This window comes from Dermacentor andersoni, chromosome 4 (assembly GCF_023375885.2).
Source record: "Dermacentor andersoni chromosome 4, qqDerAnde1_hic_scaffold, whole genome shotgun sequence".
In the NCBI taxonomy this organism is placed as follows: Eukaryota; Metazoa; Arthropoda; class Arachnida; order Ixodida; family Ixodidae; genus Dermacentor; species Dermacentor andersoni.
This window is the reverse complement of record NC_092817.1, coordinates 64,089,423-64,114,308: the sequence shown is the minus strand read 5'-3', so window position 1 is coordinate 64,114,308 and position 24,886 is coordinate 64,089,423. Positions and strand designations below refer to the sequence as shown.

At 43.6% G+C, this 24,886-nt stretch overlaps 1 protein-coding gene across 1 annotated transcript; it reads right to left on the bottom strand.

Annotated features, from left to right (window-relative positions):
• Window positions 1-13,745: 13,745 nt before the first annotated feature.
• Window positions 13,746-14,351, bottom strand: LOC140217232 (uncharacterized). Its single transcript, XM_072287614.1, has one exon. It carries the CDS (start codon window positions 14,349-14,351, stop codon window positions 13,746-13,748), a length of 606 nt encoding a protein of 201 aa, XP_072143715.1.
• Between the last annotated feature and the right edge of the window lie 10,535 nt (window positions 14,352-24,886).

The following is a 24,886-nucleotide window of genomic DNA, read 5'->3' as shown; positions in this document are numbered from 1 at the left end:
CTATGCACAGGGGGAAGGCAGCTGGGGAGGATCGGGTAACAGCAGATTTGTTGAAGGATGGTGGGCAGATTGTTCTAGAGAAACTGGCCACCCTGTATACGCAATGCCTCATGACTTCGAGCGTACCGGAATCTTGGAAAAACGCTAACATAATTCTAATCCATAAGAAAGGGGACGCCAAAGACTTGAAAAATTATAGACCGATCAGCTTACTGTCCGTTGCTTACAAAGTATTTACTAAGGTAATTGCAAATAGAATCAGGAACACCTTAGACTTCCGTCAACCAAAAGACCAGGCAGGATTCCGTAAAGGCTACTCAACAATAGACCATATTCACACTATCAATCAGGTGATAGAAAAATGTGCGGAATATAACGAACCTTTATATATAGCTTTCATTGATTACGAGAAAGCGTTTGATTCAGTCTAAACCTCCGAAGTCATGGAGGCATTGCGGAATCAGTGTGTAGACGAGCCGTATGTAAAAATACTGAAAAATATCTATAGCGGCTCCACAGCCACCGTAGTCCTCCATAAAGAAAGCAACAAAATCCCAATAAAGAAAGGCGTCAGGCAGGGAGATACGATCTCTCCAATGCTATTCACAGCGTGTTTACAGGAGGTATTCAGAGACCTGGATTGGGAAACATTGGGGATAAGAGTTAATGGAGAATACCTTAGTAACTTGCGATTCGCTGATGATATTGCCTTGCTTAGTAACTCAGGGGACCAGCTGCAATGCATGCTCACTGACCTGGACAGGCAAAGCCAAAGGGTGGGTCTAAAAATTAATTTGCAGAAAACTTAAGTAATGTTTAACAGTCTCGGAAGAGAACAGCAGTTTACGATAGGTAGTGAGGCACTGGAAGTGGTAAGGGAATACATCTACTTAGGACAGGTAGTGACTGCGGATCCGGATCATGAGACTGAAATAATCAGAAGAATTAGAATGGGCTGGGTGCCTTTGGCAGGCATTCTCAGATCATGAACAGCAGGTTGCCATTATCCCTTAAGAGAAAAGTTTGTAACAGCTGTGTCTTACCAGTACTCACGTACGGGGCAGAAACCTGGAGGCTTACGAAAAGGGTTCTACTTAAATTGAGGACGACGCAACGAGCTATGGAAAGAAGAATGATAGGTGTAACGTTAAGGGATAAGAAAAGAGCTGATTGGGTGAGGGAACAAACGCGAGTTAATGATATCTTAGTTGAAATGAAGAAAAAGAAAAGGGCATGGGCAGGACACGTAATGAGGAGGGAAGATAACCGATGGTCATTAAGAGTTACAGAACGGATTCCAAGGGAAGGGAAGCGTAGCAGAGGGCGGCTGAAAGTTAGGTGGGCGGATGAGATTAAGAAGTTTGCAGGGACAACATCGCCACAATTAGTACATGACCGGGGTAGTTAGAGAAGTATGGGAGAGGCCTTTGCCCTGCAGCGGGCGTAACCAGGCTGATGATGATGATGATGATGATGACACTTTCAAATCATAAATTACTGTCAATAAAAGTCGATGAATAAACAACTCGCCGGAGGTGGGGAACGTGCCAGATAACGACTTCGCGAAAGCGAGACTGTGCAATCCAGTTTCAGGCTGGTGTCCTCATTGGCGCCACAGAGCTATCAATGGTCCCTGCTGCCACACAGTTTCACCGTTCTTCTGGTTTACAACCTGCAAACGAAGATCCTTAGAAAAGCATCCCGGCTCTCACTTTCTTTGAAAGCAGCACAGCCTCGAATCCTCCAGCACCCCTTGAGACAAATTGTTATGCAGGTCAGTGGCTGGTCAGTGTGTTTTGCAAAAAATTACTAACTCTGAATCTCTCAGTTATGGTGCGTAGCTGCCAAACTCTTGTGCTAATTATCTTTAGGCACGGTTTCGATGTTATAGGCTGAGCCATCATTTTTAGTATTTTAATTGCCTTAGACCACTCTGTTTGGTAGCATATAGATGCGCACATTCAGATAGTTTCCCATCACTAGCTCGTATTGGGCAGATGTAATATTTTTCATTTTAGTAACCCCCACAAATATTAGGATGTAAATCTTTTTATCCATTAGATTGCTGTGTGCCCTAGGTGCGAGTAGCATGCAATGCTTTTAATTTTCGTATCTGTCTAGCATTTATTTAATTCATCAGGAGGTATGTGTGACGCCAGTGGCAGCTGAAGCGCTTCGAAAGGGACAGCCGCCAGCGGGCAAAAATTGCAACATGGCAGCAGGAACGGCGGCTTCGCGTCACATCATCCAAGTTTGGTGCGGTACTGAATAGGAAGGAGTGGACTGTAAAGGGCCTGCAGAACCTAACAGCTGCCAGAGCCCTTTCTAGAGTTGTTGCCGTCAAGTTAGTATTTTATTTTCATCGTCGTAAACACATGGACAGAGTATATATGCCACAGAATAGCATTCACTTATGCACAAATTGTACTAAACGTAGTAGGGCAACTGTAACATTTTACTACGCTTATTTCTATTACATTTTTCCAGTTACAGCATTCAAATGGAACCATTAGCTGCTCAACGCTATGAGGATGATCTACGCCACCTGGGCCACGCTCCTACTGTTAGTACTTGAGGATTGCTGGTTCACCCAGCCTTTCCTTACTTAGGTGCGTATCCCGACGGGATGATTGTGTACGACCCAACAGAACAATCCTGTGGTGTAGTAGAGATCAAGTGTCCCTACTCTATACGTGACCACAAAGCATCTGCCCTTCTAAACACTGATTTCTATTGCATAATCAGGGATGGTGTACAACAGCTTAAGAGGGACCGCCAGTATTATTACCAACTCCTTCGGCAGGTGGGTGCGTCACAGTTGCGCTGACTTGACTTTGTGGTCTATAAAGGAGATTTTGTTTCGATCGAAAGAATAAGATTCAATGAGAATGAATGGAAAAGTTCGAGAGAGGCGTGCAACAACTTTTACATGGTCACGCTACTGCCGTGTCTGTCAAGCACCGTGATCTGATCTGGTGATAAAGAAAACAATAAAAAAATGCCATGTACAAAGGACAAGTAGGGCTGCTAACATCCTATTGCGCACAAGAGGATGGAAGCACCACGAGGTAGTGAGGATAACATAAAACATATGACTAGCGTCTAAAAAATAACACTGTGGACCAGATCGCTTTGTGTATTCTTTTAGAATTGAAGTTTGTCAGGAAGGCACACATGGCATACATCTGATTCGCTAACGGCACGAGGGAGATTGGAATGGCGTGGTCAAAGATGTGATATCGCTTGATTTTCTTGATCATCCTCTCCACATGAATCCTGATTACTGCGATTACCTGAGTCTCCTCGACTTCTGCGAGAGTAAATTGTCCATGCGTAAGGAAAGGTGGAATGTTCGGCATAACTTTCTTGCTCTCAAGCAGGTCTTTTATTTTAAATCCTTTGTCAACCATGACTGCGTCACCTGCGTCAAAGTTCCGGTCTAAAAATCCACTCTTGTCCACAGGATGTCTGTCAGACTTGCACCCAGTAAATAGTTCGGAAACAAAAGTAAGTACTCGCGAGGGGAGATGCCTATACGAGTGCGTTGAACGTATATGTAGACTTGTACGGGAAATAGACCTGTGAATGCGTCACAGTAGACGTTGGCACACCACATCTAATCTCAGTGGCATCCAAGATTACACGTGTTGATGGATATTCCTTCTTGAAAGCAAATGGCACGGCTGCATCAATAACTCGGCGGGATATTCACGTTGTCATTTCTGTTACCTGATAATAGATGTAGTCAAGCAGTGCATAAAAAATTCTTGTCTCGGTGCTGACGGAGGCGCTGCACAAACGGCCGAGGATTAGGTGACATAAGCCAACTCGAAGTTTAACAAGCACAAGAAACAGTTGGTTCCTCAAAACCAAGCTTCTGTAGCCGGCCACTATATTCAACAATTCGTAGCCTACTCCTCGTACGCTTGCGCGCAATGCTTTCTCCATATCCCCCAAAATCAAGGAGGTGCGTGAGAGAACACAAGTGCGTGTAGCTGGGCAGTCCAGTGTAAAACTCAATGTCATCACTGTAGTCCTTAAATATATTTAATTCCATATAGAGGCAATTTTTTCAGCTTTTCAATATTTTTCTCTGCAACGACAAGTTCTGAACGAAGCAATTTTAATTTATAATTTTGTGCCTTCATTTGTAGCTTCAGGCGCTGATTTCTTGCTGCGGTTGCTTTACTTGCATTGAGTTTATTTTCTAGGAGAGCAATAATGTCTCCTAAAGAACTTATTTGCAGATTCAGGTGTTAATTTTCAACTTGTGTACCTACTTCGCTTGCATTACTTGCAGCCAGCTCCTGCTATAGGACAGAAATATTTTTTTCTGCATGCACAAATATCTATAGAGGCCGGTTCTTCTGGTGTTTGTTGCTGTTTGTCAGGAAACAAGGTGGAGCCTGTATCTTCAACGCTGAAGAGATCAGTGCCTTCGTCGAATGCACCTTTGTTCTACCCATCTGCTGAGTTTTCCTTGTGATTTGTTTGGCTATAATTGATGCGAGTGTCTACCGTTTGTCCTGCAGTGGGAAGCTCTTGAGTATTAACATTCCACTTTCTTTTTGACGATGAAACTTTCTGAAGTGGTGCCTGTTGAGCTGGTGGCTTCATTGACGGCTTTAGCTGCTTGAATAAAAATACATTTGACACAACAGACTGGTGCAAGTGTCGGTAACCATTAGCAACATTAGCAACAGTGTCACACTGAATAAAGTGGAGAGAGCAGACTCTGGTGGCCATCAAAACTGTGAAGAGTGGGCTTTGATGCCGCCTGTTGGCTGCAATCTGCTTTTTACATGTCCCGGTGTCTTGGGAATCTGTGATATGACACCTGTAAATAAAAGTTCATATTCAGAAAGCTTTCTTGATTGAGACATATCTCAACAGTGATCTCTTAAAACGAAAAATTGAAGATGCTGTGAAACACAGTTAAGGTTTCAAACACTCGACAAATCTGTTAGTCGCGGTTAACGCACAAGGCTTCGCCATTGCGAACTACTCATTTCAGGTGCTTATCTGCTCACGGCTTTAGGACAACAGAACGGACTCGTTTTTTTTTTTATTTGGTGAAGACCCATACAATAACAAAATAGCAAGATGCAACGCGCAATAAGATTACAGCAAAATACAACGCGAAATATAGTTTGACATGAATGCAGCGCTCGACAAAAGTGCGCGTGCACCGTAATCAAGCCGTCAGGCGAAATGCAATTGTATGTCTCACATCGTAGGTCAACACACATTTGGTTTTCTTGCTTGACCACATCATACGGCGCAACCCCAAATTGTCTCCGCCCTTAAAGAATGTTATACGCACACAGCAGGGTCTAAAAATGCTTATTTTACAGTGTAACCCAACGATATAGAGATCGTTGGGTTAGATCCAGCTTGTTCACGCTTCGAGTCTTCCTCGTGTATTATTTTGTTTGTTTCTTTCAAAAATAGGGTGAGGGATTCGGAAAGGGAAGTTGGAATATCCCCACCGTTGCCAACCCGTACCGAGATCGGTTATAGCTGAATCAGTCACATGTCTACCGATAAAAATAAGAGAAAATATGTTTCCCGACATAAACAAGCCACTGTCTAACACAAGCACACGACGGAGGTGGAACGCAGAAGACGGTACTTACTTTCTGCCCAGACTTGTCAAAGCCACCAAATTCCGTGCACAGTGGCACGCAGCAGTTCTCTGGCATAGCGCCAAACCACAGTCATCCGACAACAGCACAAAATGTGATGAGTTCGCCACAAACGTCGATTGAGTACGCTGCGCTGGGGATCACGCGTACCAAAGAGACTAAATGCACACGACTACTCCTGCACAATGGCGGCTGCTGGTTTGTTCCTGTACACACTGAGAGATGGTTCTTGTTTTGCAGCTGGTCTATCGGTAAGAGCATCGCATGAAGACGTGGGTTCGTTCTTTTTTATTCCGCTTTCATTTCCATTTATTTATTAATTATTTTATTCTATCTGCAGGCACAAGTAATTTCCCCTATGTTGTCCGTGTTGTCTTTGCATGTTGGCTGCTTACGATATATATATATATATATTTTTTTTTTCAGGGTGAATCAGAAAGTATTATCCACTATTTTTTAGCGAAATTACGGCTGTAAATGCGAAGTCAACATATCCATTCCTAGCGGTCGACCTTTCTTGCACCGGCCCGGCTTTATCTGCAGGTAGCTCCGCGGCGCGGAGCTGCTCTCAGTTGTTCAAGATGGTGGGTGTGCTCCACACGTCCACGGCGTACGTTCATTTTTTTATGGAGCAACAGACCGCCGCCCATCAAAATCTACAGGGAAATGCAGCCCGCTTATGGAGAAAGGTGTCTCGCTTTGAGAAGCGTGAGGGCGTCGTGGTGTGAGTTCGCAACAGCAACAGCAGTCCAACGGCGGTCCCACAGTCAGCGGGACGCACCCTAGTACAAGGGCATATCAAATTTATGATTAGGATGGGACAAATGTCTGTACTGGTGTGGGGACTATGTAGAAAAATAGTGTGAGGTACGCAGCATTGTAAGTATGTTCGTAACTGCATGTATGTACCTTATCGCTCTCTCTCTCTCTCTCTCTTTCACTCTATATATATATATATATATATATATATATATATATATATATATATATATATATATATATATATATATATATATATATACACACACCACATGACCAGTTTTCTCGATTTCGCAAACATAATTTTCTACTTTGACCTTCCCTAATGTTAGCGAAATAAAGGTAGGTGCCGAGGAAATAAATGCAATAAATCGAACAAGATTGGAAACCTAAAACAAACAGCACCGCTTCCATTCATCATATTAAACCTAGAAGAAATCCCTGAATGACCAAGCAAAACATTTCCATCACCGTTCTTAAAGCTTACAGATGCTCAAGGACAAAGCAGACACCGACGGTCTATTCAAGTGCGAGATAGCTGAGCGAAGGCTCGAGAGTTCTTTTTCGTAAAGGAGGAAGCCTTCCATTATGACGGCAGGCCGCGCTCAACCACCGCTTCTTCTTTTGCTCCTTTTAATCAACGTCACTGTGACTGTATGGGAGAGCAGCGCTCATGGAAGGAATGAGAAGAGTCTGGAAAGGTTGAACGGGGAAGATTTTCTCGCTGCCTGTAGGGATGCTGAAAATGCTGCCTTGAAAGCGCGAAATATACGTGTGCCTAATTCAGGCAGTCTGAACTTGGCCGGTACATATCAGGCACTGATGTTTCCTCGCCTTCCTGCCTTGTTTTCCCCTGCAGCACGACGCTACAGAATCGAGCATTGCTGAAAAGAACCTTTACTTTCCTCTTCTGACTGAAATCCAAGCCCCTTTTTGACACCTTTTTTTTTAGTTCATTTTACTGCAAGTCATCTCCAAACTATTATACGCTGACACGTTTCGAACACCGATGTAACAACGAGTACCTTAACTATCGACGGCCTATATACGCGCTGAAACTATTTCTCCTCCATCAAAAAAATGTGTGCGAGATGAGATTCTTCAGCACCCACTCCCTTCGAGATCGTTTACAGCTAATGTTTCACAGTTCTGCCTCTTTCTTCGCCACTCTGTTCTAAAAATCGATTCCAAGCCGTGGAAATGGTGACAGGCGATATTTCACCGCTCAGCTTACCGGTACGGATCGGCTCCAACTTGCCTGTGTCGAGGACCTGCGCATGCCACTCCTTCAAGTCAACACCCTGCGCTCTCTGTTATCAATTCCCTGTATCGTAGTCCACAGCCCAGTTTTACAGAAAGCCAGTGATTTACGGCAGCTCGTTCACGCTTCGAGTCTTCCTCGTGTATTATTTTGTTTGTTTCTTTCAAAAATAGGGTGAGGGATTCGGAAAGGGAAGTTGGTATATCCCCACCGTTGCCAAAATTACGGCACCATTCTGTCGGAACTTCTCATTTTCTGAACGGCTCTATAAGGTGCAATGGTATCCTGGCACGACAATATTTGCTGTATTTTGTACCACAATATTCTTTTGTGTTACGAACTGCTCGCAGATCACTCTTTCGGAAGTCCTAGCTCAATGTAATTCCTTTCCTTGGACCTGCCAAGAAGAAAGCTAAGGGAAGGCTTTTCTGAAGATCTTAAATCGAACATCAGTTCTTTTATACAAAGACACTGCAATAGTCTTCTTACGGTGGGGCAAAATTAGTGAAAAGGGCTCTGCTGCTTTTTAAAAGCCGATTCAAAGCGCATCATACGGGATAACATGGAAATTTAGTAGTACGAAGAAGCTGCAAGAAAGAGCAGGGGTCTGCTTTTGCAACTTTACCTTGTTGAACTTATTTACAGTTTAGCTCACTTGCTTTATCATTGTGTATTTTTTTCTCGTGTCAGTGAAATATGAGCCTGCATTACAAAACATCCGGCGCCTGGAGATATCGTAATGCAAAACTAATAATTTATTTGTTGGGAAACTCATGTTAGGATGAAAACCACCTTGTCCTGTCGTCTTTCTTGTGTTTGTCGTTTTGCCCTAAGCAAAGTATTCATGGATGAAAACCATGTTTCATCAGGACCTGCAGCGTACAAAACGACCATATATTATTCTGATTTAGGAGTCTGCTAGTATCCCACTGAAAACGGGCACCAAATGCATGTTCACACATTTAAATATCCCCATTTTTAAAGCAGTATGCAGGATTGTAGATGCAAATAACATAATCAATACGAGTTGATTGAATTTATGTCGCATAGTCTCTTGTTTGGCTTGCCGGCAGACTTGCTCTGGGTGGTTAGTAGTATGATTGCTTCGATTTGGGCGTCTTAAAATGGCGTACATATTTTTGTAGCGCTCCCACAATAAATGTATCGTGCTGAGCTATTTATTTGAGGGTTCATGTCTTTCTTTGGTACATTTTCTTTTAAAGCAGACTTCTGGTTAGCAAAAGAGGAACTGGCTGAATACCATGTCATTGTTAACCTCCAAGCATTTTGTAAGAAGTAAATATTTAACGGCACCACATTCCAGTGCTACACATGATTCATCGCGCATATCTCAGAAACCTTCAGGTGAAGACTATACGGAAAGCGCACCATGCTGCTATTCAAAACGTAAGCACAAGATACAAATTGTTTCTCTTAATGCGGCGGTCTTACAGAACATTTATTGTGCAGGCTGTATTTATGCATTGCAGCTACACACATTGATCCCCGCACCCATCGTCATCAAACTGACAAGGATCACACATACGTGGAAAACGTAGAGTGCACTTTACAACATAGCCAAGGCTGTCGAAACATTATGACCTACAAGCAGCGTTTGCTTCTCTAAATGTACTCTTCGCGCTGCAAGGTACTGCTGCAGTGTCGTCGCTTTCGTGCAGAAATGCCTCGTAACGTCATGCATGCGAAGCATGCTACATTTTTCGAACAATTTCGTCACAGTCATAACATCCGACACGTGTCGGAAAGCGGGAAAAGTTTCACGACAAGCAACTTGAAGCGATCTTGACTTGCAGCTGTACAAAAATGGCAGCAGCCTTCAACTTTCTGAGCAACAAAAGGAAACAAATACAAAACACGTGGAAGGCTCTGAGAGGAATGGTTAGTCTACAATGACTAAACACATTTTTTTTCTCATTTTGTCTCTGACAAGACAAAGACGAGTAAGGCGGTGTCGAGCTGTGAGCGGGGAAGACAGCGAGACATTAACGCCTCGGCGGTTTCTTTTTCACAGCACCACCAAGCAACGAAGGACGATTTACTGACGTGCTGCGTCCTGAAGAGCCGGGCGCTAGCACATGAGAAAGAATACAAGTATAGCGTCATGCCGGGCGCTTTACTTTTATTACAGGCTGCAGCGTGAACCAAGACGGCGGATCTGGCTTAAGAGGCGCAGCGCGACTTCTTTGATACCCGCCACAGGAAGCGCAAAAAACAATTACGGCTTTGTGATTCTCGTTCTTTGTGTGTGACACAAGCCCCTTTTCTTCGCGCAAGAAGTTGTGAGACCGTCCAGGTTCTTTCATGGATGAGTATGGCATCACAAAAGAAGCTTTTTCTGCCGCCATATTCGCCTCGCTTGTGACGCCTGTTTTAATTAGGCGTTTCTTACGTTGTAATTAGCTGGTGGCTATGCTATAGCTTGTGGACTAATGAAGACGCTAACAATATTGTACGTATCACTCAACCATGAAATGAAAGCCGAGCAGGGTGCCGATTTGTCCAAGCTACATTCTTTGTTCCCGCCCGCTCCAACGGCACTTTGTAGACGGCCAAAGGAAGGACACCAAATGATGTTGTACTAAGATTTCATATGCGACGATGGTAAATATATTTACTGTGAATGGCCTGGTGTTTAAATTATAGCAATTATACCGGTAGCGGAATGGGGTGCTTTATAAGAAACTTCTTCGTTTACTTCATCTGCGCCCTGTTTTTATCCAATCTTAAGCGATAGCTTCTCCACCACTTCAGTCAGTTTCCGTGTTGGTTTGATCGCAATGGTGGAGGGCTGTTTCAACTTAGAAAAAACTAATTGGCCTACACTTGCTGGCTGACAGGTTCGACGCAAATCTATTTCTCACTTAGTACACGACGGAACGGTAGCGCGGCCAACAAATTCGTTGACCTAACCATATGTACGTGAAAGAAATGAGAAATGAAAGTTTATTTTCCATCTTGTAAGGTACAGATCTTGTAAGATACAGATGAGGGGGTGGAGGAAAAAAAGCTGTCCATTGAACAGCTTGACAAGTCCCCCATCCCTCATTTGGGCAGAGGCAGCATCACATTCTTTCATTCAAATATACACATGTATACCGTACATACATAATATTGCAGATCATATACATTACTCAAGAAGTCACGAAGATCATCAAGAAAAAATACACATATAATGGTCATAGAAGTATTACAAATCAATCACATACATCAGCCGGAGCTCATTGAGAGACGAAGAGAAGAGATTGAAACCAACCGAATTGTAATAGTTTAGGAGTGTGGGTAATGTATACCTCAGACACTGTTTCCCATAGTTTGACCGTGGTGTCGGTACTGCCCAGTCTTCGAAGTGTCTTGTGCTATAATGTGGTGGTCTAGTTTGCAATTGGGCGAGTTTATGCAGATTAAAAATATTCTTATAGACTTCTGCCTTATAGACACGACTTAATCGATATTTGTAGATTATACGCTGGAATTACACCGGTGTTCATGAAGAAAGTTATTGTCGATGCAGTGTAGGGAGCATTATATGTATCTCGGAGATATTTTTTCTGTACTAAGTGAATATGTTCTAGATTTTTGGATGTTGTGTTTCCCCACACTAACTGACAATAGCTGAAGTGTGAATAAAAAAGGGAATTATATAGCAAGAGTTTGATGCGCGTAGAAAGAATGTACCTTAATCGGCCTATTACACCTGTTTGGCTCAATTTGATTAAACATTTTTGACATGATTATCCCAAGACATGTTCGCGGAAAAGACGACACCCAGACATTTGAAATTCTCGACTATTTCAATACTGCGCGAGTTTAATTTAATATCTTGATGCAGAGGTATATGTTTGTTTTTCGGCTTAAATATAACTGCTTTCGTTTTGCTCTCATTTACCTTCATTAGATTAAGTTTCGACCATTCCTCTAAGGATTTCATTGTACTGTTACATTGTTTAATGAGAGTATGGATGTCATTACCTGCGAAAGAAATACTGGTGTCATCTGCATAGATAATAAATCTTGCCTGGGGGTTATGTTGACGATATCGTTAATATAAATATTAAAAAGTATAGGGCCTAAAATACTTCCTTGGGGCACTCCGCTATGGACAGTCCTGGCTTTTGAAGTAAATGTATCTACTTTAACAACTTGGGCTCTGTTGGAAAGGTAGGATTTTATAAGAGATGGTGACTGTCCTCGTATCCCATAAATCTGTAATTTCTCCAGCAAAATATTATGGTCAACTAAATCAAATGCTTTTGAAAAGTCTACGAAAATATAAACAACTATTGCTCTGTTCTCGAACTCTGTTAGTATATATTCTTTCTGTTCTAGTAATGCTAACTCGACTGATTTGTTCTTACGGAAACCTTATTGATGTGGTGTTAACAAGTTATGTTTTGCAATGAAGTTTGTCATCCTTGAACGCAAAATTTTTTCGAACACTTTTGAAAACACGGGTAGAATGGATACCGGCCTGTAATTTCCCAGATCATTACGATCTCCTTTTTTATAAGTAACAGTAACCTTTGCAAACTGCATTTTCGCCGGAAAAATTGCTGATTGCAAGCACGTCTTAAAATATGAGCGAGTGCTGGGGCAATAATGTCGACCACGTGTTTAATAGGGCCAACTTGAAGACCGTCTATGTCACAACTGGTGCTGTTGTTCAAGGCTTTTATAACGGACGCAACTTCATTCAGTGTTACAGGATGAAGGTACATTGTGTTGTCATTATGAGCGCATACGTAGTTACTAGCCTGAGAGGATAGAGACCGAGTGTTACCGATACTTGTGAAAAAATCATTAAATGCGTCAGCGAGCTTAACACCGAATAAATCTTTGCCATTAATGTGTAATTTCGTTAAAGGCCTGTGTGAGTGATTTCGATTTAGGAGAGTGTTCAACCTCGACCATAGCAAACTATGTTGACGACACTCAATGTCCAGCAAAGATGAATAGTATACTGTGCGTGCGTGTCGCAATTTTTTTGTTAACCTATTGCGATACTTTTTTAATGTGACAAGGTCATCGGTTGATCGTGTCTGAAGGAAATGTTGATATAACTTGTCCCTAATTTTCATTTCATTGAGTAATTCAGGAGTAATCCATGGTTTCCGCGTTTTCTTACTTTTTCTACGTGTTCTGAAAGGGAAGCTATTGTGGTGTAGTTGGGTCAGTATATCTAAGAACTTGTCGTAAGCCTCATTGGCATCTGTAAGGTTAGTGATAGTGTCCCATTTTGTTGACATCAGGGCGTCGTGAAAAGACTTCAGTGTTTCATCTGTAATTAGCTGGTACAATACTGGTGGCAACATTTTTTCTTTTGACTGCTTAATTCTACACACACAAACACCGGCAGGTGATCACTGATTGAACACGATAAAGCTCCAAATTTAACGTTTGACTGCATGGAATTAGTAATAAATAAATCAAGGGTTGACTCGCCTTCCGGTGCAATCCTAGTTGGCAAAACCATTTGATAATATAACCATGTTGAAAGCGTTTGAAAAATAACTGTTTGTACTCATGTCAATGTTAAAATTTCCACTGGCTATTATTGTCTTAGAATTATGATTATGAGCCACAAATGCTAGAAATTGGTCATAAAACTCTAGAAACGCTGATATATCACCGGACGGTGGCCGATAACACACTGAAAATACATGCTTATCTGCGCACAGTGACAACAGTTCATAGTCTGGAGACATTACGGTATAAGGCTCAATGCTTTCACATTCAGCATCACCCATAATGAGCAGCGCTACTCCACCCCCTCTCGATTGTGACCTGGTTAAATAATAGGTATTATAATTAGGCAACCTAAAAACATCACAGTCATTAGTACTCCATGTCTCGGTTAGCATGATAACCGAAAATTCAAAAGAAGATCTGGTGAACAGCTCCTCCTAACATGGCACCTTATTTCTCACAGATCGTGTATTCAGATGGATACATTTGATCCAGGGTGCAGAAAATGCTGCGACAATTTCATCTACATCATTAGGCAAGTGAAACTTCACCTTCTCTTGCATCCTTCCTTTATCACACACATAAAAAACTATCAATTATAGCTCTTCCAGTTCGCCCCTGTCCTTAATGTGAAGGGCATTAGCTCCCTCGGTCTTTCGAACAAGCACCTTGCCGTTAACGTACCAAGCAGACTTATACCCTTTCTCTTTTGCCACTTCTTTTGCGGATCGTAGAAGCTCCCTGTTTTGCCGAGTCAAATTTTCTTGAAAGAAAATTCGCGGTTTTTCATCCCGCAGGTAGTTCTTTTTCTTAAGCCATGCAGCTCTGGTCTCCTGCCTTGTGAAACCAACGATTATTCCCGGCACGTAGTCTCTCCTCGCGGGCAGCCGATGCACGGGTACAACGTCAGCCTCTACAAGCTGAGGTATTTGTAGCTTTTCAGCAACCTCATTGAGAGAAGACATCAAGTTTTCATTCTCCTTAACAGGGAGTCCATGGACTTCTAAGTTCAGTCGCCTACTCCGGAACTCTAGGTCATTCACCTGCTGTTGAAGACTGGATTCTGCGGACGCATGCAACTTTTCTTTTTCTTCCAGTTCTGTCACTTTTTTTCTTAGATCTTTAATTTCATTGTCCTGCTTAGAGATCTTTTCCTGAAATTCATCAAATTTTTGTGACAGAAACTGAACTGCCTGTTCCATGCTGTTCACTTTTTCTACCAGAGTCGGCAGGCTCTCGAGCTTCTCGTTGATTGAAGTGCCAGGCTTATGGCAACGTCATCCTCACTGCGACTAGCCCGCAAGCCAGCGCTCTTGCATGTAGCGCATTTCCAGGCCTTTTTTGCCGCCTCAGATTTTGATTTGTAGGACTTTTCTTGCAAACCATGCCCTACAGATGTGCGTGTGACCACCTTTGCTCTCCATACGGAATCATTCAAGGAAACATTAAACAGTACCTAGAAATCATCATCATATTCATAATCATCCTACTTTTATGTCCACTGCAGAACAAAGGCCTCTCCCTGCGATCTCCAATTACCCCTGTCTTGCGCTAGCTGCATCGAACTTGCGCCTCCAAAATTCCTAATTTCATCACACCACATAGTTTTCTGCCATCCTCAACAACGTATCCGTTCTCTTGGCGCCCATTCTGTAACGTTCATCGTCTTCCACAGGGTACAATCTGCGGAATGCCTTACGCTCTTTTAGTAGGATGTAGATTTCTGATGGCCAGATCAGTTTATAAGGCTTGAAAAATGTGTTTTCTCATCTTCGTACGTCGAGGCAATACGTTCGCATTGAAACGGTGACTCACACTCCCGTGTTCTGAGGAGTGCCTTTTTTTCCTTCACATGCACCACCTATGTTACAAGCTTTGCATTAAAAAGGTGCTTCAATACCTTGATATTGTATTTTTCTGGTAAAATTAAGAAAAGCACCCCATTTTTTGTGTGTCTTTATCATTTTTCGTGTCTTTTTCTAGAGTATTTCATTATCGTAGTCCAATCTCCTGCACTGAAGCACGTGGCCTGTAACATACAATAAATAAATACTGAATTTCAATAAATAGCTTTCACAATTTTGAGTAGATTAAGCAGACATCTTTATGATATGGCGTAACACGTTTTTGCCCTTATTGTCGCCGTCCTCCACGAAAACCAATATTGATATCTTTAATATATATACATGTTATTGAGCTTCGCAGACTTTCATACAGTCAGGTGTTTCTTAGTAGGCTGTGCTCGAAAAGGCGTTTAACATCTTTATATCAATCCTCGGGTCCCGCATAGCGTTATTTTTATTATACTTAATATGAGTGACGCGTATTGGGATCTTTGCTATTTGATTACCTAGCCAGCTTCGAATCATTATAGCTTGACTAAGTTCTGATACATTTGAATGCCGTCGACATGTAGCGCTCACGTTAGAGCTTCGGAAAAGTGCTAGTGGACACTTTTGCGTCTAGAAATTAGAGCGCTAGACAAGGCTAAACGTGACAATAACTCAGAACTGAAGTGATTTAATGTCGGGCACTGCAGGAGCTGCACACTTTCCTGCCAAAATTTCTGGGAGTTAGCCAACGGGAAAATGTGTTCAATACGGGGCTAATACATTTGAGAGCAAGGGTATATACAAATGGATCGTAGTTTGCCACCGTCAGCCCTACACATGAAGGGTACAAGACGTAGCGCTATTAGAAACTGACATGTTTGGGTTCAACAACACAGATAACTTGAACACCCATTTTGTACGTTCCACTCTTCCCTCTATCTCCCCAATTATCTAAACCGTTCTCCCAAATCCTTTTAGAATCAGGACGCGTCTTCTATCAACATTACGGGCTGTCTGCTATCACGGCATTGCTATTGGTCCCAAGTCTATAGAATTTAGCAGCGTGATACTATGATTATATATGCTTGCTGCCTACAGTCAACGCGTAACTGCGTAGTCATTGCCAGCAGAGTTTGTAGCGCATATTTTGGGTGTGTAAGAGCAACTTTTAAATACATTGATCGCCGTTGCTACCATAAAGTTTTTTTCCTGCTTAGTAGCTTTGTTCATATTACTGTTCGGTCGCAATTGTCTAATTATTTGCTTTATTTTTCGGGAACTGACACCTATTCGATCCGCGCGTAATCTTCCTAATTTAGAGTTTTCGACCCGCTGACTCAACGCCTTCGTGATAAAAGGCTTAGGCGTGTGTATTAGTTAAAATATAACACAACGCCATGTGTTTATTTCTGTAGACGGTGCTCCACCGCCATACGTCCAAGGTGCCGCAAGGACTTCGGACCTGTGGCCAGTGTTTGTAAAGATTTTTTTCGTTTTCAATTTTTGTTATTAGATTGTACATAGATGTGCCGTCAAGTGGATCGGCCACTGGGCGCTATGGGTAGTATGAGACCTATACAACCTAAGGAAAATAATTCTTACGCGTACCAAATAGGAACCCACATTGTATGCGATGCTCTCACATCACCGCTTTCAGTTTTCTGCCTCCTAAACAGACACGCAAGTGAAAAGTTAGGTTAAGTTCGGTTCCATGAAAGTGGTCCCTGATGGGAAGAATAAACTTGCGGATACATCCGCAGAAATGTTCTAATTTACGACAACGCGTCCACACTCACCTACGTCAGCAAGATAGCATTATTCTACTGTACGAAGGGGGTCGGGTGCGTGGTGAAGGCCAGTGGCGCGGACACTGGTGTAGACAAGGCAAAAACATTGTTACCAACTGAAGGTTGGGCGATTTTCAATTGGATGGTGTGAAAAGAGTAAGAAATTACTTCTCAAGCGGTAATATAGCATTGAACAATTAAAACCAATGGATGAAACTCACCTAACGCTAATGGAATGCGTACCTCAATGTGCCTACCAGTAAAAGCTATAATCGTCAAGAGCTGTGATAGAGAAAACAGAACTCTTTATAGCACCCAAGGCTGAAAACACGCGAGTAAAGTGGACGCATGGAGAAACGATTCAACAAGAGCTGACATTCCCATAGAGTGCAGCGCCCGAATTGACTGCAGCTCACCAAGCCACCGGCGTTAACACACCTGAGCCACATTTCCGGTTTGGGTTTTGTGCGTGCGCGTTTTGAATGCTAGCTGGTGTGCGTTATGCCGGCTGCGCTGATCGACGTGTTTTAGTATCTTTTTTTTGTTTTTAGAACTCAATCACGCACGGTCTTCGTGCGAAATCGTTTTATTGTTAAGTAAAAATGATTTGCAATCGATCTTTACAAGCTGCCATCAAATGTGCCACGTGCAATTTCATAAAGACGCAAGACGGCTTGCGAAATGAGGAAATGTTTATTTTATTCTATATAAATGCCCGTTGAGGGCTTTTTGTGCGTTGATCCAACGTTGTGGCACCAGGTAAGCAGCAGTAGTTCCCGTTCGAAGCCCCACCGGACGACGTCAGTTGAAAAAAAGTAAATTAGAAGCATGTGTCATTTTGGTACTAACACATGCGAATAATGCATGTAGAGGCGAAACGTGCGAAAGTGGTGAATGAATGGCATCACAAACAAAAGCAGTTTGGTTTTACATACATGGTGTAGAATATACCAACTCATCCCAAAGAATACCGTACAATACCACGAAAACAACCCATTTCCAAGCATTCCCCTATACCTGGGACTTATTTCCTGCACTTGAAGAGCACGAATACACGGGATAGAGTGAGTTTCCAAAAGAACTTGGCTACAATCGACGCGTAAGTGCGCTACGAATACAGAGAGGTAGCTACAACACAGGCCCTCAAACAGACCATGCTGGACACTCGCAGAATTCTACTTGCACTCGAGACAAATGCGTGGGTGCAAAGCCTGTCTTCCGTCGTTCAGAAAACAGAATGTTCGAGTTAAAAGTTCCTGTTGTTTGAGCCCTTTGGCGTTATCTTTCACGCGTTCTGCCGGCGCAAGCAACACAGTCCCGTGTTATCACTCTTCACTTCACTTCACTTCACTTTATTACCTTAAAGACCCCGGTTAGGGGGTATTACATAAGGGGTGGGTTTACAAATCAAGGTTACAGAGAGTGATCTTCATGAGAAACAAATGTAGTTAAGTTGTCCGCAAAAGTTGATGAACACGTGATGGCTGCAATGTTCCGGGGAAGGCCATTCCAATCCACTGCTGTGCGAAGAAAAAATGAGGCTGCAAAAGTAGTGGTACGAGCACGTGCGCGTGCGATTGAGTAAGGATGGGACGTACGGGGGGATATGCGCGCGGGTGGGATGATATACGGTGCTTGATTGAGCGGACTGTGAAATAATTTGTGGAACAAACAAAGACTGGCGATGCGGCGACGCACAGAAAGATTAGCAAGATCAGTTTTACGTTTTAGGGATGATATGCTTATGTCGTATGAATATGAAGAATGGATGAACCTAGTGGCACGATTTTGTACAGATTCTAGTTCGTTTCTTAAGTATGCTTGATGCGGGCTCCAGATGGGTGCTGCATATTCTAGTTTCGATCTGATGAGTGATTTGTACGCGAGAAGTTTTATGTCTGATGGTGCGTGACGCAAATGACGCTTTAAAAAACCGAGGGATCTGTTCGCGGATGATATGATATTGCTGATGTGTGCGTTCCATGAAAGGTCAGAGGATAAGGTGACGCCTAGATATTTGTATGTTTGAACTTGTTCGACAGTGGAGTGGGAGATCAGGTATGAAAATGATAGGGGATTAAGTTTGCGATGAAAGGAAACGAGCTTGCATTTAGTAGGATTAAGCTTCAATAACCAAAGATCGCACCACTGTTGTACAAGGTTAAGGTCATGTTGGAGTGTAGTTTGATCAGAAATCTTTGTAATTGTGCGATAGATGACACAGTCGTCGGCAAATAAACGGATATGGGAGGATACATGTACAGGCAGGTCGTTAATATATATGAGGAACAGGAGGGGTGCGAGTACAGATCCTTGGGGGACGCCGGATGCTACAGGGAGGGAGCTGGAGCGGCTACTTTTAATTGAAACAAACTGGGAGCGTTTGTTGAGAAATGCTACGATCCATGCAAAAACGTTAGGGTGCAAATTCAGCTGGGAGAGTTTTAGTATAAGGCGTTTGTGTGATACTGTATCGAATGCTTTAGCGAAGTCGAGAAAGATTGCATCGGTCTGAAGGTTGAGGTCGAGATTAGAGTGTAGATCATGAAGAAATATGGCAAGTTGGGTTTCACAAGATAAAGATTTACGGAATCCGTGCTGGGAAGGATGAAAAAAATTGTTAGTGTCAAGGAAGTGCATAATGTGAGAGTATATGACGTGTTCCATAATTTTGCATGGGACGCTTGTTAGAGAAATGGGGCGGTAATTTAGCGGGGATTGTTTGTTACCTGATTTGTGGACTGGAATGACCTTGCCCTCTTTCCAGTCGTCTGGTAAGATTCCTGTTTCAAGTGAAAGTGAAAAGAGCATCGAAAAATACACTGCAATAATTTCTTTAGTATTTTTTAACAGTTTTGAGTTAATGTCGTCGACACCAGCCGATGATGAAAGTTTTAATTTGTCAATGGGTGATGAAATGCCAGCGACGAAAATTTCAACAGGGGGCCATCATTGGCAGTGTCGCAGTAGGTGGCGTAGGAAGAGGCAAGTCGGCTTCTTCAGTGAACACGGATGAAAACGCGATGTTAAAAGTGTCAGCACAAACAGCGTCGCTCATAATTTTGTCTTTATCGCTTGTAAGTGTGATGTCATGTGTTTGTTGCGGGTTTATGACTTCCCAAAATTTTCTAGGGTTAGTTTTTAGAATTTTAGCTAAGTCGTTATGATAAAATGTTTCTCGCGCTTTCCGAATTGCAGTGTGATAGGCGTCTTCCGCAGAATAGTACCTGTCCCATGCGCTCGGACTTCCATCACATTTCGCAGTACGAAAAAGGCGCTTTTTCTTATTTTCGAGTCTTTTTAAATTTTTACAGAACCATGGTTTATTTTTATTGGCAAGAAAGCTCACCGTGGGGATGAATTTATTAGTCAGGTCAGTAATTTTGTCTTTAATCGCTAGCCAGTTGTCATTGAGGGAACGGGAAACGAAATTGGATTGGAAAACAGGCAGAAAATCTCGTAATTCATTATTAATTGCTTCATAGTTAGCCTTATCGTACAAGTGAATTGTTTTGTGGAAGACGGAACGTGTTTTGGGGACGAAGTTAAAAGTGGTATAAATGACTTTGTGATCGCTTATTTCTCGTAAATATGCGATAGATTTTAAGCTTTCGGGGTTATTCGTTAGTAGAAGGTCTAGAATGTTTGACGATTCACAAGTGACGCGCGTCGGTTCTGTTACTTGTTGGGTGAGGCCAAAGTTGAGGCAAACATTAATAAATTCGCTTGCTTCGGTATTTCCTGAAGTTGGTGAAGCCTGATTGAGCCAATTAATGCTAGGGAAGTTGAAGTCTCCATAAAGGAGGATGTGTGCATTGGGGTGTTTTTTAGTAAGCTGGGATAATATTTCATTAAGTTCGAGGGCGAAATCTGGATCAGTTCGAGGGGGTCTGTAGCATACCCCAAGTATTATTGCTTCGGGAGGGGCACGACACATTACCCATAGCAATTCCAGTTGTGAAGATGTACTGATTAGAGAGCATGATAGTTCTTTGTTAGTGGCGATGAGTACGCCCCCGCCACGTGCATTTTTGCGGTCGTGGCGAAAAATGTTAAAGTTCGGCAAGTCAGCCAGTGCCTCCGTATCTGAAATGTCGTCATTGAGCCATGTTTCTGTTAGTATCAGTATACTACTGCCGGTTGATTGTACTAGATTAGACAGGAGCACGCATTTCGGAAGAAAACTATGTATGTTAGTATAAAGTACAGAAAATGAAAGATTCGCTCTTGCGCATTTATGGTGCTGATGGCGTGGTTGCTGACGGCGACATGATCCCTACGATGCGGCTTTGACAGTTCCTGATGCAGTGTCAAAGATATATCGCTGGGCTCCAATATGCAATGTTTTGTAATGCAATGAAAATGGTACGGATTTGCTCTTAGCAAAGGCAATGAGCTGTTTTCGGGCGGTTCGAACTGGACGCGTGAAGTCTTCCCCAATGCTGAAATTTGTGCCTTTTAGTTTTGGACCGTTTGAGAGGATAGATTCTTTAGTTTTGAAGGATGAAAGCTTCACTATGATGGGTCGTTTGCGGTTAGTGGTGTAACGCCCTAGTCGATGTGCTCGCTCTATATCTTTGGGCTCGACTATAAGACCAAAGCGTTCAAGACAGTGGCTTCCGATTATTTGCTCCGATTGAACGTATGTTTCCTTCGGGTTAGTGTCAGGAAAACCGTAGAATATTAAATTGTTGCGCCGGGAACGGTTCTCGAGGTCGTCAAGGCGCTCTTCAATATCGCACATACGATGGGTTAGTTGACCGGTCTTGGTGCTAATGGCGTCAACTTCTGTTCGGAGAGCCAAAAGATTTTTGCAGAGATTTTCTAAGTCTGTGAGGCGGGTGCTTAGATTAGCAATAGTGCAGTTTGTGCTCGTTAGCTGGGTTTTGAGGCTCTGCATCTCGGATATTAGTGTGGCCTGGCCAGTAGACAATTTTTTTAGTTCGTCGAGGACGGCTTTTTCAGGACCGGGGTTTGTCTCTATGTCCCCTGATAGCAGTAGCAAGGCACGTATGACTTCAATACATTCAGAAATAAGTAAAATGCAGCACTGTGGGCTTGGCAGCTGCACCAAAAAGTAATCACTTGATTTTTTAGAAGGAGCTTGATACCAACTACTAACCTGCATGATCAGGATGAACTGGTTAGCGGTCTGTGTGGTGGCACAGCCGCGAAGCCCACAGTGCGCGGTGGACGGTGGTTGCAGCTTTATAGGTTGCGCATATGATGTTGTCGATGGCGATACGGTAGCTGGATTAGTTTCGATGATCCACAGCGGTGCTGGGGGCGCTGTCAAACGTCCTGAAGCATGGGCGACAGGGAGGAGGCAGACGCTGGGTTCGCTTCCGTTGGCAGCAGGCATGAAGTTTCCCGAAGTGGCAGAAGAGGCTGCCAAGAAGGTAGACACGAGCAGGTCGACGATGATGCGGGCGAAAACCTGCATGATCAGGATGAACTGGTTAGCGGTCTGTGTGGTGGCACAGCCGCGAAGCCTCGTCGCGTTTTCAGGCGTGAGTACCGAAAGAAAGTTTAAGTTGTTGCGGGGCAATAAAAATTGTCGTGAACTTGTCGCAGTAAGATTCAGTACAGGCCAAACTAACTTTGTCACCATGGCCGAGCTGCTTTTCGCTGCGTCACGACAGGAGCGGCGAGCGTACCTCAAAGTTATCCCAAAGTGCCACGATATTAATTACAATCATGTTGGGGGTCGGCGAAAACGTCACAAACTTGTCCCAGTGAGATTCAGTACACGCGAAAAAAACTGCGCCCCATAGCCACGCTGGTTTTCGCTAACTGCGTCACAAGGCCAGACGCGGCGAGCGTGCCTCATAATAACAAAATAGTACCGAAATTAATTCACAACAGTGTTGTGGGTCAGAGAAAGCGCCACTAACTTGACTTGTCAGTGCATTAAAGCGCGAAACTTAACTGCGTACCCGCGCCAAGCGGTTTTTCACTAACCGCGTCACGACGCCAGGCTCGGTCACTGCGCTTGAAAAGTACCCCAAAAAGTAACGAAAGTTAGTCACAATTATGATGGGAGTTAGAGATTGCGCCAAAACTTGTCCCAGTATGATTCAATGGACGCGAAACTGCGTCACAGCGCCCTGTGCGACCAGCGCTTCCAAAAGCTACCGAAATAAGTTAAAATATACTGGAGCTCACAGAAACCATCGCAAAAATTTCCCAGTACGAGTAGTCAATTTACCTTAACCGTGGCACAACGCCGGGCTGTTTTTCGCTAACTGCGTCACAAGTCTAGGTTCCGTGCCGTAAGCCTAATTGTTTGAAATGCGTCGCAGACTGTCGAACAAAATTTCTCACCCTGCCGTAGTCTAATAGTGCAGTGGTGCCGTGTCGAAGTGCAGAAGGAACGCAAGAATTCGCCGGGAACCTTACCCACCGAGCAAAACCCAAAAATAGAAATACATGCAGACGGGCCTCCGAACAGGCCAACGCTCAGATGCGCAGCCAGTCTCGCTCGCTTCGAGGGCGTGTCCGACGAATGACGCAGGCATTTGGCGCGTCATTCGCCTGTCGCTAGGCAACGGAAGAAAAGTAAGCCGCAAAGTACAATTTAATTTATACGCAGGTACGAGAAATACAGCGACTGCACACACGTCTACACTGATGGATCAACTACACCAACCAGTTCCGGCGGCGCTGTAGTTATACCAGCAATGAGAATAACCAAGCGATTCAAGACTTCCCATGTCACTACGTCTACAGCTTCAGAGCTCGCGGCTCTCCGCGAGGCGCTTCAAGTGATAAATACTGAAAGTCCTAGAAAATGGGCAGTCTTCTGCGATTCAAGGCCGGCCTTGCAATGTGTGCATTCATTTCTCCGACATGGGAATCACGATCAGCTCACGTGCGAAATCGCGGAACTTGTCCATCACTTAGGAGAAAAAGGCCATGATATCTCTTTTCAGTGGATACCAGGTCATTGCGGTATCATTGGTAATGATGACGCCGATAAGGCAGCTCGGACGTCAAACCAAGAAGACCGCTGCGTCCCCATTCCGCTCTCAAGGACCGACGCCGCGAGACAACTTGGCATTCTGGCACGCACGATCTCCTTAGCAGAGTGGAATACCGTACATACAAGGCGCACAAGACTGCACCGACTAAACCCATCACTTCAACTCAGACCTCCAGCCGGTGTGCACCGGCGTGAAGCGTCTCTTCTGTGTCGGTTATGGCTTGGAGTGGCCTTCACGAATGCCTACTCAGCCCTAATTGGAATGGCTGATAGTCCTGCATGTGATGTTTGCGCATGCGAGGAGAACATTGACCACATATTGTGCCATTGTCCTCAATTTCAAGCACAAAGACAGTATTTGTCCGACACATTGAGGAGACTAGACCATCGTCCTCTGAGTGAACAGACAATATTAGAGCACCGTCCCGACCGATCATCGGCTCAGAAGGCAGTGAAGGCACTTTTGTGTTTTCTCAGAACTTCTGGTTTGCTCGAGCGACTTTAACTGAAGTGCTGTCCGTACACGTACCTACACCTTCTCTCTCCCTTCTTTCTCTTCCCCTTCTCCCTTCCCCCAGTGTAGGGTAGCCAACCAGACTATTGACTGGTTAACATCCCTGCCTTCCTGTATTCTTCTCTCTCTCTCTCTCTATACGCAGGTATCTTTAGTTTTGCCGGGAAAGCATACAAAATTAATGAATGTCTATTAACTTCATTTCACATTCTCATTTTCTTTTTTTCGATGCTCGCGGCAGCAAACGGTCGGCGTTAATACTAGCGTGACGTATTTCCTGTTACCTAGTTTTCGCCGTGTGTCCTCTCTTGTTCAGTCTTTCTCTATAGCGGGCGGCTTTCGTAGGGGAATGGAAAGGCAATGCTACAAAGAGTTCTGATCTAAAGTTAAAGGCATGTCCTAAGCTGATTTGTGGCTTCAGAGGTGCCATAACACTTTGCGCTAAGCTTCAGCGCGCAAAGTTAGTAGATCCTTCCCAGTGACTGTCTTGTTGTTGTTCTGCACAGAGCCGCTTCAAAGCGGAGAAAGTATCTTGAGCTGAATTCATAAGACTTTCTGCTCGTAATTTCTATTAGCAATAAGCTGGCCATGTTCTCTAATAATATGCACGACGTCATGACTG